The 15299-nt window shown below is 38.7% G+C and overlaps 1 protein-coding gene across 1 annotated transcript; it reads left to right on the top strand.

Moving 5' to 3' along the window:
• The first annotated feature begins 7402 nt into the window (after positions 1 to 7402).
• On the top strand, positions 7403 to 11990 carry LOC144664224 (polycystin-2-like protein 2). The gene is made up of 3 exons (XM_078525333.1): positions 7403 to 8348; positions 8999 to 9167; positions 10378 to 11990. Exons 1-3 carry the CDS (start codon positions 7407 to 7409, stop codon positions 11988 to 11990), a joined length of 2724 nt encoding a protein of 907 aa, XP_078381459.1. The 5' UTR covers positions 7403 to 7406.
• Positions 11991 to 15299: the final 3309 nt, after the last annotated feature.

The raw sequence follows: 15299 nt of genomic DNA, 5'->3' as shown, positions 1-15299 counted from the left end.
AGGAAATTGTGATCCACTTCCTTTCAAAAGTGAGAACCTAAGTTTTAAAATCACATTTTTATTGTTGATTTTTATTATGAAGGCGACCGATAGTTGTTATGTATACAAATATATTTTATTTTGCCGTGATAGCAGAAACTCCAGAAAAAATTCTACTTTTGCCGCCAATACGTTACGGCTCCTTTGTTGTAACTATTATTGTCATTGTTTTTATTGATGATGTTGTTATTGTTCTTGCGATTTCAATTTTCTCATCTTCTATAAACATGCAGGTAAGGCCATTCAAGGACGTCACTTCTAACACCATTCAAAGCCATCTGGACGATTTAGACCAAATGGATGACCTTAACAGAGCGGTTCAAATTGCAAATACCATTTTGCAAGCAATTTCCAGACATTCCAGTTTGAACCGGATCGAAAAAACAAAGGTAAAGGCAAAATAGGCTTTTGGTCTGTAATATCCCTATTGTAAAGATAAGCTTCATTAACTCCCATGTGTCACTAATGTGATACTCTACGAATTGCGTTGCGAGGCCAGAGGCCAAATTGATAAACAATATTAAAATTTACGTAAAAAGGAGTAGAATGATACAATTTACCTATCAAAAAAATCGTATGTAAACTGCAGATATTGTTAAGTAATATTGTTAAGTAAAAACCTGTCATCATCAGTATCTTTGTGACATAATTTCTACATTGTCTTTTGATAATGGGAGTATTTGGAGGTGTTCCTTAATTGAATTATTAACCCAATTGAAAGTGATGGCATGCGTCTAATGTTAATATCTAAAACTTATGCAGACTAAAGAATTGATCGTGCAGAAGGTTGCTACCTTTCACGTGAAAAACCTTCCAGATCTTTTGCAAAGTTCCTCCGTACTTGGTTCTGCCACCCAAGATACAGAAACGGTGTCTGAAAAGATCTTGGTGAGTACATTTTTAATCAATTTAGCACTGCTAGAGACTGGTGTGCATCACTGTAAATGCCTGCGTTTGTTGTGGAAATGTAACCTTTTTAGAATGGTGTCATGGGCGAAAGCAGAAGGGTCCTTAGAGTCCGTTGGTATTTTCGAGCAATTTCCTGACCCCTTGAGACTCAAAATTGAATTGGAATTTAACACATCCCATACGAAAAAAAAAACAGTTATAACTGAGTAAAGCTGAATAACGAAAGTATTTACCCTCACCCTCGGGGCACACGTAGGTACTATGGAAATCTCCTCTTTCATGGGTTTTTGTTATTATAAGACAGCTAGATAGCATTATTCCCTGTGTTACCCTACAATATTTAAATGCCATTGGCTGATTGTGACGTCTTAAGACAGCACGTGACGACATAACTTCGCCACACTAGACCCGCTATATTGAATGCTATAATTAACTAATACCGCAAAGTTTCTGGGACGAAAATGTGACAAAATAACATTAGAAAGGATAATTTTACCTGGAAATTTCAGATACTGGGTAAAAACTGTAAAAAAAACCTTTGTGAAAAAATAGAGATATTAATTAAATGCAACTGAGGGGATCACTGCAAGTGTAATATATTTATAAATCTTGTTTAACTGGCTCTACTAAGCTAGAGAACAGCAGCAAACATATTCTTTTCTTTAATGTGATTTAGGTCACTTCACTATCTGCGATCGACTCAATGACGTCACTCTTGATGTCCAAAGCGAAAGCTAAGAATGCCGTTGATATACCATTGATTACAAAGTCTGCTGAGAACCTGGGCTCCTGTCTGAACAACATGTTAAAAGTTGGTGCAGTGATTGCTTCTAGAAACTCAGATTCTAGTCAGGTAAGTAACATCTACTTATATACTGACAAAGGAAGTTCTCGTCCTCCTTGGCTATACCCCTTTCAACCAATCTGAGCCCGGAATGCTAACAGCATTTTCAATTTGCAGGAACGATAAGCGCGTAACATAAAAAATAACGCTGAGTGCTGTATTACCCGCGATCGGTCTGTTTGGCAAAAAGTTAAAAAAAAAAAAACACCCAATGATTTAGTGAAAATTGCTCTGAGCAAAAAGGATCATAGCCCCTTTAATTGTTAATAAAAATTGAACTAATGTATGGCTCTGATCAAAGGCCACGGCCACCTCATTACAAGATTAGCGACTATAGATGCTGCTTTTGTGGGGAAAGGACTCAATCACCACCTTTTCCCTCTCGTCATTCATCGTCATTCTGTGGTTTTGACAATAGTCTCTTCACACTGGACTCACTTGGTTGACAACAAATCATTCTCCCCTGCGCTATTATATCTATATGTAAGCCTATTGTCCTCACGGGCTGCCAACAGACAGACCCGACTACATGAGGGTAATCTCTCCCCGGTAGGAGTAATGTAAGTAAAGGGAAGAAGATGTCACCGTAGCTGACTAAGTAACTGTACTGACTAGATAGTGAAGTAGGGTAATTGTAGTTGTGTTTAGTCTGCGTAGTATTGTAAGTAATTGTATTGTTGTGTGTTATTAAAAAAAAAAAAAAAAAATTGTCCTGAATTTACAAATTATGATTTTGCCAAGTGAAGGTGGGGGCAACCAAAACGCAAGACTAGGAAAATCGGTAAGGGCCACGGGGATGAAGTGGGAAAAAGAAATGGTACCGGTAGCTGTATCCGCTTGATGCGTGTCCTCGTGCAAAGCTCATGAACGCTAGGGGGTGGTCCAATATTTAATTACCTGGTCCCTACCCCGTGACGACCCGGTATTTTAACCTTATGTCACACAATACAAAAATGAGATCTGGATCATGAGATATGGAGTTGCAAATAGGAATTTGATGTCTTCAATCGGATTGAAGACATCAAATTCCTATTTGCAACAAATATTTTCTTTCTTCCTGTAGGGTAGACATGTAGTTAAACGCTGCATGCACCTCGCAAGCACTGTGAGTGATGCGGTACTAGAGACAAGACTCCCGGATGAAGAAGTTATCTCCATTCAGACAAGTGGTATGGCCTTTATGTTAGGACGTCATACACCTTCGAAACTTGCTGGACTAAAGATTGAAAGTGACAATGGCCAATTCGTTTTACCAGCAGAGAGTACTGTTCTGGTCTCACGTGTCGCCAACAATTTTTATGTCGATACTCAGGTATGTAGTGCTTTTTTGCAACTCTTAAAGTAAACACACACCGTCTGAAAATTTAAATTTTCAAGCAGGCAACTGATGTCACCATTTTTATTCCCTCCAGCTGTTGATCAAAAAGTAACATATACCAAAACCAAATATACCAAAACATATACCAAAACGACAAAATCGCAGATCGTCATTATCTTTATAAAGTGGCTAGTAACACGAGCCAAGTACAAAATATGAAATATAATTGTTCTGTCATAACCGAAAAAAAACCAACCAATTCAATCATTAAATAAACAAATTGACCAACATTCTACAAGCTGATGTGGAATAATATAAACCGGACCCTCAATCGTTTGCTCGTCTGCTTGTAGCCTGCGAGCAGGCACTCTATTCGGGAGCAACGTGAATATTGAACTGCTCGAGCGCCGAAGGCGCGATCCCGCGAGTGCCGAAGGCGCGAGTGCGTGGGCGAAGCGGGCACGCCGAGGGAGAGCCTGCACGCTCGCCATTGAATTTCAAATCCGGCCCCTCGAAATGTGACAACTTGTTGACAACTCGCTACGCTTCCGGTGTCAATATATCGATCGAACGCTCGCGCGCTTATTTCGAAAAAAATTGTAAACAAAGAGAGTGAATGTTACTGTATCTGCAAGTGTACATGTTTGGTAAAATATGGAACTGGGAAATCGGTTCGCATGTAAACGGAAAATTTATTTGAAGCGTCAAATCGCGATGGGAGCCGCGGACAAGTGATGACAGAGGAACTGGGAAATCGGTTCGCATGTAAACGGAAGAGGAACGTGTACCATAGAACCTTCATCAGGTATTTCATTAAGGACCTACTTCCATCTGAGTTGCAGTGGCTGGACTAGTTACAACTTTCCCCTGTCCTACCAGTTCCGATATCAACTTAACAACGGGTTGACCAATGTGGTATATCATGGCTTAAATACCTCAGTTGTTTCTTTGTTGCAATCTGGAGACATGGCACATAACTTCACATTAAATTTTACTGTAACTGTGACTGATAGCACCGGTGCCTCCACGACATACGTAAACTTCTCTGCTCAGGTAGGTGATAACTTACCAACCACATATATTCATAATAGTTTCTAAAAGATAGAATTTGCAGGAATTAAAACGAACCTTCTTCTTGAATCTTTTATAGGCTTTCTTAAACTTATAGATAATGATAAATGGATAGAGGCAAGGGAGCCGCGGACAAGTGATGACAGATGTACGAACAAATTGAAAAACAATTCGCAATATTGTCTAGTTTGTCCAGCCGTGTGTGCGATTTCTGTCCCCAAAAAAATCAGAAAATCGAACTTAACTAGTGAGCATCACTCTGCGAACGGCATTTGTAAAGCTGCTTTATTCTCCTGCGCGTTTCGTCCGACTGTCGCGGACTTCTCAGCCGATGCAAATATTAACTGCGAACTGACGCTCGTAACGCCGGTTAAATCTCGCAAAGCAACACAGTTCAACCCATCGATTGCCCCTCCTTCACCTGGTCCCGGGCACCTGGTCTTCAATTATGCTGGAAAGTTGGCATATTACTAAAACGATAGTGTCTGAGAGTCGCTCGTAAACTTTCTTCTCCACCATTGCCACTGCAAAGAGTTGAAATACATGTATGAAGCAATTGCCGTAACCGGTTTGCATAACCACAAAAACATCTCGTCCTTCTAGAAGATAATTTACCGCATCTTCCTGTTCTTGTTTTAAGTTAAGGAGACCGTTAGAATCAAGCGAAGGTTTCCAAAATGCTTCATGAACGCTGCTGAACGAACTCGGGTACCTATTCACGGACGCCGGCCGTAGTTGATTTGTTGATATGGACGCTGGTTTTTCTCACATTAATTGAGCCTGTCATTTTTGACCAATCAGAGTGCTGCGTTCGTGGACGAACGCGCCGGATTTGAAATTCAATGGCGTGCGTGCAGGCTCTCAATTTTAATCGCGGGCTCGCTTCGCTCGCCGACTCGCGCCTTCGGCACTCGCGGGATCGCGCCTTCGGCGCTCGAAGAGTTCAATATTCACGTTGCCCCCAAATAGAGAGCCTGCTCGCAGGCTAGTCTGCTTGTTTCTGCTAGTTAGTTCATCTTAGCATTGTAGTATGAATGTTATATAGAAATTCTTAATTCGTTCATTAATGACGGTAATCGACAGTAAAAAAAAGGTAATAAAATAAATTAATTAATTGTAAGAAAAACTCATCTAAAAAATGTGCCATTGCAATTTTAATTCATCAATGACAGCAGTGTTTTTTTCTTACGTTTCAGATGTTATCAATACCATTTAATCCTTTCACATGGGACAGGACGAGGGAGCGAGTGGACTCCAATGTGTTATCCTTGGACTTAAAAGATGACGAACAACAGGTTGTGGAAATAAAGCAACTATCAAGTGATGTTATCATAGAAATTCCACTGAATGCCCAAGGCAAGCCCGTAAAAATGTTGCATTTCTTTACCAAGAACAACTATCCTCGCTTTCATGAGATAACGGTTGATTTCGAAAACACAATGGTACAGCTTGATATTGCACCCCAAGACGAATCCGTAAATTTTACCATATATATAAGGTTCGGCCATCGACCAACCATCAATGAACACGATTTTAATGCCACTATATCCAGCAATGAGAGATGTATTTGGACAAAAATGGATCAACACTTCAAAAATGGTTGTTCTTCCAACTATCAAACTCAAATGAAATTCCTTGCTAAGAAACCTGGAAAGTATTATTTAGCAGTGGTAACCCATAGCAACAGAACAAATCCTCGTATGAGACAGAAACGTTCGTGTTTTGGTCAAGGACGGCAAAGAAGATCCTGTGTTGAGGTAAAAAGCCCTCCTCCAACTCAACCCCAAAGTAAAAATGTAAGTGTGGTGCCTGTTTATGAGCCGAGTACTGATCAGAACTATACTTTGAGAGTGGCAATGGGAAGCTGCGTTTATTGGTCAGACATGCGACAAAAGTGGATAACAGATGGCTGTAGGGTAAGTCAGCACAAATAGCTTTTAACAACGTTTAAAAAGTGACGCTAGCTTTGCGCATGAATTATTTTTTTAATTGTATTTTTAAAGTTAATCAACAATCCTAAAGTGAAGCTAGCGTCGTCATACACATTGGCCCATTTGTTGACTCGGGTGTATAACTATGCCACTGCCTAATTTGTGTTGGATATACGGCCATACTACTACCACTAGGTATAAGCCTTTCAGTACTTTCGGGATACGTATTTTAGGCCCAAAATCTAGTTCACCAGCATGGGCTTTGACGAGACTACAGTCATATATTTTATGAACTAGAATACCTGAAGTTCTTCCTGAATAAACTACATCTAAACTTTGACAGAAATTTGTTAACTTTTGACTTTTTAACTTTTCGGCAGGCTCTATCTGCTTCCATGAACAAGTCTGTAAAGTGTTCTTGTAATCATTTGACGTCATTTGGAGGAAGCCTTCTCATCAAGCCAAATCCAATCGATTTCGACAAGGTTCTTGTTGAATTCAAAAAGCTTGGGGAGAATGGAAATGTGGCGGTAATTGTGACAGTGGCTGTGGCTTTCTTGGCCTATTTATTGGTTCTTGTTGTTGCCAGAAGAGCGGACAAAAACGATGCCTTAAGAGTAAGTTTATTATGGTTAGCGGGTAACTGATACGTTAAGGAATTCGAATACAGGATTTTGTGGTGATGATATTATGTAACGATGTATTTGTCAAGGGAACATAACATATGAACCTTAACGTCCAGGTAGAAAATACGATCTTAAAATTTATTTTCCAGGGATATATGACCGTATGGGATTTACATTCTCTGAGCTAGCATTACTTTAGATGTTACAGATATCTTGGCATGAAGTAAATAGATTTTTCAATGTCACTCTTGGCGGCAAGAGGGGAATTATCTAACTGTATCTTATGTTTTCTTTCCATTTTAAAAGCTGTCTAATTGTTTTGTGCATTTAAATTAATCAAAGCAATTCATTTCCAGGCTTCTCATACAAAAAAACTGCCCACGTCATCAAGTAACAGATACGAATATGAGATCACCATAAAAACAGGGATCTGGTGGAATTCCGGTACAACAGCCAAGGTTGCCATGGAGATATACGGTGCGGAGGACAACACAGGAGTTATACAACTTAGCAATGAAACCGGTAGAGATGACTCGCCTTTCTATCGAGGAAGCTCGGAAGTCTTTGTTCTGGCTGTTGATAGACCCTTGGGTTTAATACAGGCCGTGCGAATAGGACACGATAACTCTGGAGCCAGTCCATCGTGGTTCCTTGACGACCTTGTCATTATGGACAAGCAAACCCAGGAATCGTGGACATTTTCAAACAACGAGTGGTTAGCTCTCGAGCGGGGCGATGGGCGAATTGAGAGAATGTTAGAACTATCAGCAAATGAAACTACTTTCAAAACAAATGTGTCAAAACGGTGGTGGAAGGGCCTTACAGAGAAACATATTTGGGTGTCAGTGATAGCGAAGCTACCAAGGGACCCCTTTTCAAGAGTACAGCGTGCATCGTGCTGCCTTTCACTACTCCTGTCAGCCATGTTGGCCAATGCTATGTTCTATGAGCTAAACGGAAAATCAGAACAGACCATCCAAGTCGGACCATTAAAATTCTCTTGGAAACAAGTTATCATTGGAATTCAAAGCACCCTTGTTGTTGCACCAATTAACATTCTAATCGCGTTTCTGTTCCAAAAGGGGAGCTCGAGAATGACTGATCGACTGACGTGTTCATGTTCTGTGCATAATGTACTTGTTTACGTTGCTTGGTTTCTTTGTTTTTGCACTTGTGCTGTTTCTGCGGCGTTTTCTATCTTTTACAGCCTTGTATGGGGAAAAAGCATTAGTGAACAATGGTTGTCTTCAATGGTGATATCATTTACACAAGATGTTGCAGTTAATGAACCTGTCAAAGTATTCCTTACAGCTGCCTTTCTGGCAGCAATCTTCAAGTTGAAAAGAAGTAATAGCGATGATTATTCAATCCTTGAAGAAGCTCAAAATGTCCAGCGTTCCAAAAAAAGATTATGGACGATGGATTTATCTGAAGTGGAAAAAATGAGAAGACGTCAAGCGAAGAAACAGAAAACGGCGAGTTTTTACTTGGAGATCATTGTGTACTGTACATTTGTTTTTATTCTGATGGTGGTGTGTTATGGAAATCAAAATAATCACCAGTATTTAATGGCAAAGTCGACCCGCGATGGCCTACCAGGATTCCGCGAGGTAAATGTAAATATTAATCATAGTCAGGCAGTCTCTTCATGACCATTTTATATCTTTTACGTCCCGTGCATGCTAGCATAAAAATGTGAAAACAATGTTACCATTAGAATATCCAACATTAAAATTCCTGGGTCTTAACCCGAGTCCAGATAAGAAAATATAGGCTATTAGCACAAGCTTTTCTTACCAATAAAGGATTTTTAAGGTTTTTAGTGAGCGAGACTTGCAAATCGTTGTGAAAACTAATATTTTTTCCCTGACATCATTTCTCCAAAGTCGTATAATTTTCTGTTCAGCTGCATGTTGTGAATTTTTGGTCTTGAAATATTTGTTAACTTTCCAATTTTAAATATTATTTTACATTCATTTTCATGCGAAATTGTAACTTGTCTAAATACCAAGCCTTACCATCTAACCTTTTTTTCCATAGATGAACAGCACTTGCATGAAGGTCCTGAATCATCATATAATAATTGAATATTTTGTTGACTTTTCGCTCATATAAGATAACGTGATAATCGACATCGCAAACAATAACATCTTTCCCTGTCATAGCTTCATTGCTAAAATACATTTGGAGATAAAAGAGTACCCTTCCCACAAATTGTAAAAAAAGCTTAATCACTTTACACTCATCATCTTTGATCTAGGTTTTCAACAACTCTCTTTACTGGAATTGGTTACGTGATGTTTTCCTCCCGGGCGTTTATGCTGGAAAGTGGTACAATGGACAGTGGGAAGAACAAAGTATATACATCGGCAACAAACGTTCTGTCCTTGTTGGAATGCCTCGATTAAGGCAGCTAAGAGTTAAACCAAGTAAGTAAATTGACAAACGAGTGATGATATATCGTCTTAAGTCCCTCACCCTAACCAATATTCAAAGAAGACTTTTTGAGTAGGGCACGAAGTTCCCGCTGTTGTGGTCTGGCCTTTTCACATGTATCCATGGGTTGGGTGTTGGGACGAGATCACATACATGGACGGATAGCGGCTGCCAAGGGAGCCTGTAATATGCTGATGTCCGATCTCGTCCCGTGCTGTAATTTTGAAGCGCATTGAGCTTCGGAAGATGCGCTATAGAAGTACCATTACCATTACCATTTTTATGCTTGGCCTTAGTTATACATGCAGTTTTCTTATTGTGTCCTATAGCCCCTGTTAAGAACAGATTAAATTTAGCATGTGCGTTGTTTTGCAATAGTAATCGAGCCGGCATAAAAGCGCTCAGTTAATTATAGTACATAATAATTAGTACAAATAGCAGATAACGCTAATTAGTATTCCACCATTGCGCCATTTTACCATATTAAGGCAAAATAACGCGCAAAATATGCCAGGTTGTAACATTGTAGAACAGGGCAAAAATACGGTCGGACAATCTTACAGAATACGGACCCATACTTATTCGATGGTTTAACATTATAATACCAGCGAACATTTTGCTCATTGTATTCGCACGTATAATGTGTTCAAACATCAAATAAAGTGTATTTACTATATTGGAACAAAGGTCGATGATGGAAAGGGTGATGATTGGGCTTACAATATGGCCCAACTTCTACAGCTGAAGGGGTTCAAAAACGCATGAATGTGCCTAGCATTATTGCAGGTGTTTGTCGAGAATAGAACAGCCATATTATTTGGCGTTTTATGGTAAAAAATAATCAATCAAACTAGCTTGTAGTAAGAAAAGATTGCTATTAAATCCTTGTTTTGCAAACAGTTTATATATTTATTCAAACATGCATCCGTCTCCTTCCCTTTAACATTATGAGATAATTAAGACAAAAAACGGAGCGAAACAGAGATTTTCATCCCTTTATGTTACTTCTTCGGGGCAATGCAGTGAAGTGTGGGTACGGTATCAATTTTCGTTCGCGCGAAAGCAATCTGACGAATAAGCTTCCTGCCATTACATCAAATACCTCTGATAAAGGATTTTTTTCTATGTAAATCTCAGCTTAAAAAAAGTTTTGGTACCTAGCTCTGTCTAGTGTATAAATGCAGTTGTTCTTTGGTTTTCCAGAACCATGTGATGTTTTGGACTACATGAAGCCAGCTTTCCCCGTCTGCTATGGTGCGTACTCAGAGAAAAACAAAGATACGTCCCCTTTCAACAAACCAGGTTGGATTTCAGTCGACAACTCTACGAAGCGAGACGAACTTCTTCGACTTTGTCCAAAGCCATGGCGTTATCAGAAGCCTGGGAAAACTGACGCTGTACCAAAATGGGGACAGTTTTCTCTTTATCCTGGAGGAGGATTCGAAGCCGATCTGGGTTACGAAAAGAAAATCGCCCTCGTCATAATCGAAACGTTACAGAGGCAGAGTTGGTTGGATCGAAAATCCCGCCCTGTCATTCTAGAGTTCACTGCTTTCAACCCTTCCACAAATCTTTTAGTTGTTGGCACCTATTTCTACGAAATCCAACCTTCGAGTTACAGTGCGTCATTTGAGAGGATAAAAATTATTTCTGTGTATTCCAAGGAAACTGAATCGCACGAATTTTATCTTGTGTGCGTACTGTTACTCATCATATTCGCCTTGCTTTATGTCGGAAGGATATGCTACAGAGTTTATAAACTACGATCACGTTTTTTCAAATCATTCTGGAATTGGGTGGAAATTTTTCAAGTTGCTGTCTCAGTACTAGCTGTGGTAATGAATATTGTCCGATCAGCTGAAGCCGTCTCGACAGTTAGAAAATTGAAAGAAAACGTTTATGCAAATGTAAGTTTCCAAGAAGTCATAGTTTGGACGGAGGCAGAGAAAGGCGTTTTAGGAATTCTGCTCTTTATAGTAACATTGAAGCTTTTGCGGCTAATTCGTTTTAATGAGCATGTTGCTGTATTCTCAAGAACGCTAAAAGTATCTGCAAAGCTCCTTCGATCCTATGTAATCGTCCTTGCCATTGGTTTTATGGCTTTTCTGCATTTTGGCATTCTAATCTTCGGCACGGGATCGGAGCGATATTCATCGTTCCTGAAAGCTACATACTTCCAGCTTGAGCTAATCTTAGGCCGGGTCAAGGCAAGGCCCATCAACGAGCTGGTAGACGCAAATCATACATTTGGCAGAATATTTGCAGCTTTTCTTCTAATAAGCCTCACGATAATGTTCATGAACTTCTTTATTGCTGCAATCAACGATGCACTGTCGGATGCCAAGAGTTCCGTTATTAACAACGAGCTTTATGTCCTCGTAGATGAGCGTAGTTCTAATGATGAAAAGAATAAGAGGTTTTTTGACGCTATTAGCAATGGCCTAAAGCAAAGGTCGACCTCAGAGGGCAAACAATCAAGATATGATAAAGGTGTAGAAAATCGCACAAAAAACTCTGGGGCCATGACGACCGTTGACACTGATTCAAAAGGCAGAGCGATTGCAGCCTCAAGGCAAAACAGGGATCTTGAACCATCACTAAAAAAGCAAGATACCACAACAAGAAAATCGTTCTACGATAGAGTCAGTGGCGCTATTGGACAGCTTAGGCACGCTCGTGACACTGGTATTATTACAAAATGGCATTTAAAGAAACTAAGAAAGAGAGAAAAACAATTATTTACTCTATTAGATGATATCTTTCAAGGTTATTACGAAGAGGAATACATTTTTCTTGCCATATGCTACGAATTGTGAATTTTTTTTTTCAGTTACATGAGACTAATAGTTCAGAATTACACTATCCAAGATGAACCAAAGAAAAACAGCACCAAGGCGATGGCTTTGAAATTTTATGTTAATTAGCACAGCTTTTATCATTTTAATTTCTCTATTTTCTCCATAGTTTGAGTTTTGATTTGAGTGTGTCATATGAAAATAAGCATTCAATTTTTTGTCAAAGTTGCTAACTTTCTAGAAACATCTGACAGACGTTTCATTATGTTTTTAATAATCTACATGTTTAAAGGTGGCTCGATGTGCATTTAAGTCTCAGGACGCGGGATATCAAAAAAAAGTTCTGTCGGAAGGCAGTCTTCTATATTTGTTAAACTGAGCCATAACAAACACATGTGGCCATAGACTTTATCTTTACAGCTTTATTAGCGATTGTGGAATTCTTTGTATCCATTCAAATATTATTTCCTTGAAATCTATTCAATTACTTAGTTTTCATTTCCCTTTTTCAAGTTTACTGTTTTGACTACTTGTAAACAAAATTTAAAAAAATATTTAAAAAAGGCAAGGGGTTTTGAGAAAGACGTCAGTGAATTTTTGCCAAGAGTTTTGTGGGGTTCCCACCATTAAAAGTAAATATCCTATGAAAACAATATAACAATAACTCAATTAGTTTTGTTGAAAGATTATTGTTGAAGATAAATTTCCTGTTATGATGTATGCGGTTTTAAAACATTTCAAGTTGGAAAACTGCGCTAAGGTACCTCAAAAAAACTTTATCAAAGTGCCTGATTAACATGTAACAAGATATTTCTAAATGCTCTTACAGATTTTTTTTAAAATGCTAGAAATACTTTTCACTAAAGGTGCCCCCGCATTTTCTTGTTTCCACACACAAACATCTGTCCTAACATCCCTTCAACCTTTTATTTCACAATCCTATAATTTCACCGCGATCTACAGTATTATTTTTTTTATCTCAAACACTTTATAAACCTTAATCAGCATATTTCATTTATTTCATCTGGGTTTACATTTTTCTTACTACGTTTTGGTAAACTTAAAACATGCTTAACATTAGAGAATATCCATCAAAACAAAAAAAACGCAATTCCACGAGTCTCGATATATTTATTTGCATCATCTTTAACAACATTTTGTAGATACCAATTTCCCTTCATTCACAATAAAGGATGAAATATTAAACATACAAATTTAGCATTAAAATTGTGCTATTTACGAGATTTAGAAGACTAGAAGAAGACTAGTCGACTAGTCGAAATATCGGCCAAATAAATTGTCCAATACAAGTGTCGTCGTACTAGCCGTGCATTTAAAATTACTGTTTTATACACCTCGAGTGAGTTCTAGTACATGCATCTCCAAGCTACGTGAGATCCGACAAAGAATTGTGCCATAGTCTTTCTAACGTTGTGTGGCCCTCTGCATTTAATCGTCCCACATACGAGATTTAGTTATCCACTTCCTCAATATGAACAATTTCTTCGGATTTCAGATGACTGAATGACAGCAAAACTGGTTCTTGGTTTGCTGCAGCCATCGAAAAAGCCTCACAAGTTGAAGGCTGAATTTCAGGTCGATGGCGTTGTATTTCTATCATCTCAATGTCAGGTGCTCTGTTAACTGGTTGTCTTACATGACAAATCTCAAGAAAAGCGCGTCGAAGCTTCTTATTTCGCCAACAGTAAATAATACGGTTAACAAAAGAACCCAACAAAATGGAACTCGAGGTCCAACTGTTAAACATCGCTGTAAAGCTTGGGTTAAATGTGTCCTTAGAAAAAGTTGAAATCACAAGAAAGAATATTATTGCAGGCAAGTAAGTTACTATTAACCCACCCAAAATTATAGCTAGGGTGTTGGCTGCTTTGTGTTCCTTTTTTATCCTTTTAGCTTCTTCTTGAGGCAACTGTTCCGTTTACAGACGTTTCTTCTGTCGCCGTGTTTCTGAGAAAATATACAGATAACAGTAACAGATACCAGCAATAAAACCTAAGCCGATAATGACAGCAATTACACCAGTCAACTTCCAAAATACTGAATAAATTTTAGTTCCACTATCTATTACTGCCAAGATAATTTCCTGAATTACAAAAAACACAGTAATGGCCCAGGCCATAAGTACACCCTTTTTTATCCGCTGTTTTGTGACAATTTCCCGGTATCTCAAAGAATCCTTTACAGCAATATAGCGGTCAATGCTGATCAACACGAGATGACTCAACGAAGCATAGCATGTTGCAAAGAGGGCTATGGTGGATACTGTTTCCAACGTACAAAATGGCTCGATGTCGAATGCTCGCTTCACTATTCCTGTTATACCAATGGGTTTAACAATCAACCCAACTAGCAAATCTGTCCCCGCCAAACACGCCAGAAGGATGTTCGAATTGGTCTGCAGCAGGCGTCTTGTCGTCACGCAAAGATGACCAGCGCGTTAAACAGAATCGTGGGAATGATTGCCAGAGAATTAACACAAATTAAAGCAACTAGACTTCTGTACGCGTGTTCTGTAAGGTACTTCTTTCGCCAGACAAAACCTTGCAGGTATTGACATTCTTGTATATCTGGGTCAGACGAATTTATGGGTGAAGGCAGAGAAACGTTCGTCATATTCCGTTGATAATTTTGTTACAATACAGGTAAGAAGGGAAGGTGTGCGCTGCAGTTAGGTAATCAACACAAATAACAGTTATTTCTTGTGTTTTGTAACGAAACAATTGGTATATAAGTAGTGTTATCTCATTGGATAGGATAAAGTACGTGCTTCCTTTGTTTACCTTTTCCGTTCCAAATCTGAAGCGACGGAGGAACTTATTGAAAATCTGGTTCCTGAACTTGTGTTAGTGCCGTAATTCTTTTTGAACAAGGAATATGAAGATGGGATAAGAGATCAATAAAATTTTCATGATGAGTTCCTTATTAAAGGTATATCGTTTAAAATAATGTGTCTGAGCTGAAAAGGTTCCCATTTTCTCTTCTTTGTGTTTTTGTTTGCATGTCATTAGCAATAAAAAGGACCCTAACAGTACATTTAAAGTTTCCAACTGGCCGGTTTTGCTGGATCTGGAGTGAAAATAAGTTTTAATCTACCTGATGGTATTTCAATACAAGAGCCCAAAATCATTATTTTCAGTGGCTCGTGTACAACTTTCTTATTCGATTCTTTTGGACCTGGAATGAAAATTAAGATGAATTCACGTGATGGCGGATTTGCAAGGAGACACAAACTGTACATTTCAATTCGCAAACTGGCTGGTTTTGCTAGATCTGACTTGAAAATAAGTTTTATTTTACGTGGTGGTATTT

Source organism: Oculina patagonica, chromosome 8 (genome assembly GCF_052425735.1).
Source record: "Oculina patagonica isolate OP01 chromosome 8, crgOcupat, whole genome shotgun sequence".
NCBI lineage: Eukaryota > Metazoa > Cnidaria > Anthozoa > Scleractinia > Oculinidae > Oculina > Oculina patagonica.
The sequence above is the reverse complement of the archived record's forward strand: the minus strand, read 5'-3'. Positions and strand labels throughout refer to the sequence as shown.

Excerpts from the sequence above, each read along its gene's own strand:
- LOC144664224 (XM_078525333.1), top strand. The coding sequence starts at position 7,407 with ATGGACAAGCAAACCCAGGAATCGTGGACATTTTCAAACAACGAGTGG. Across the intron at positions 8,349-8,998 it reads GCCTACCAGGATTCCGCGAG|GTTTTCAACAACTCTCTTTA; the intron begins GTAAATGTAAAT and ends TCTTTGATCTAG. Across the intron at positions 9,168-10,377 it reads GCAGCTAAGAGTTAAACCAA|AACCATGTGATGTTTTGGAC; the intron begins GTAAGTAAATTG and ends TTGGTTTTCCAG.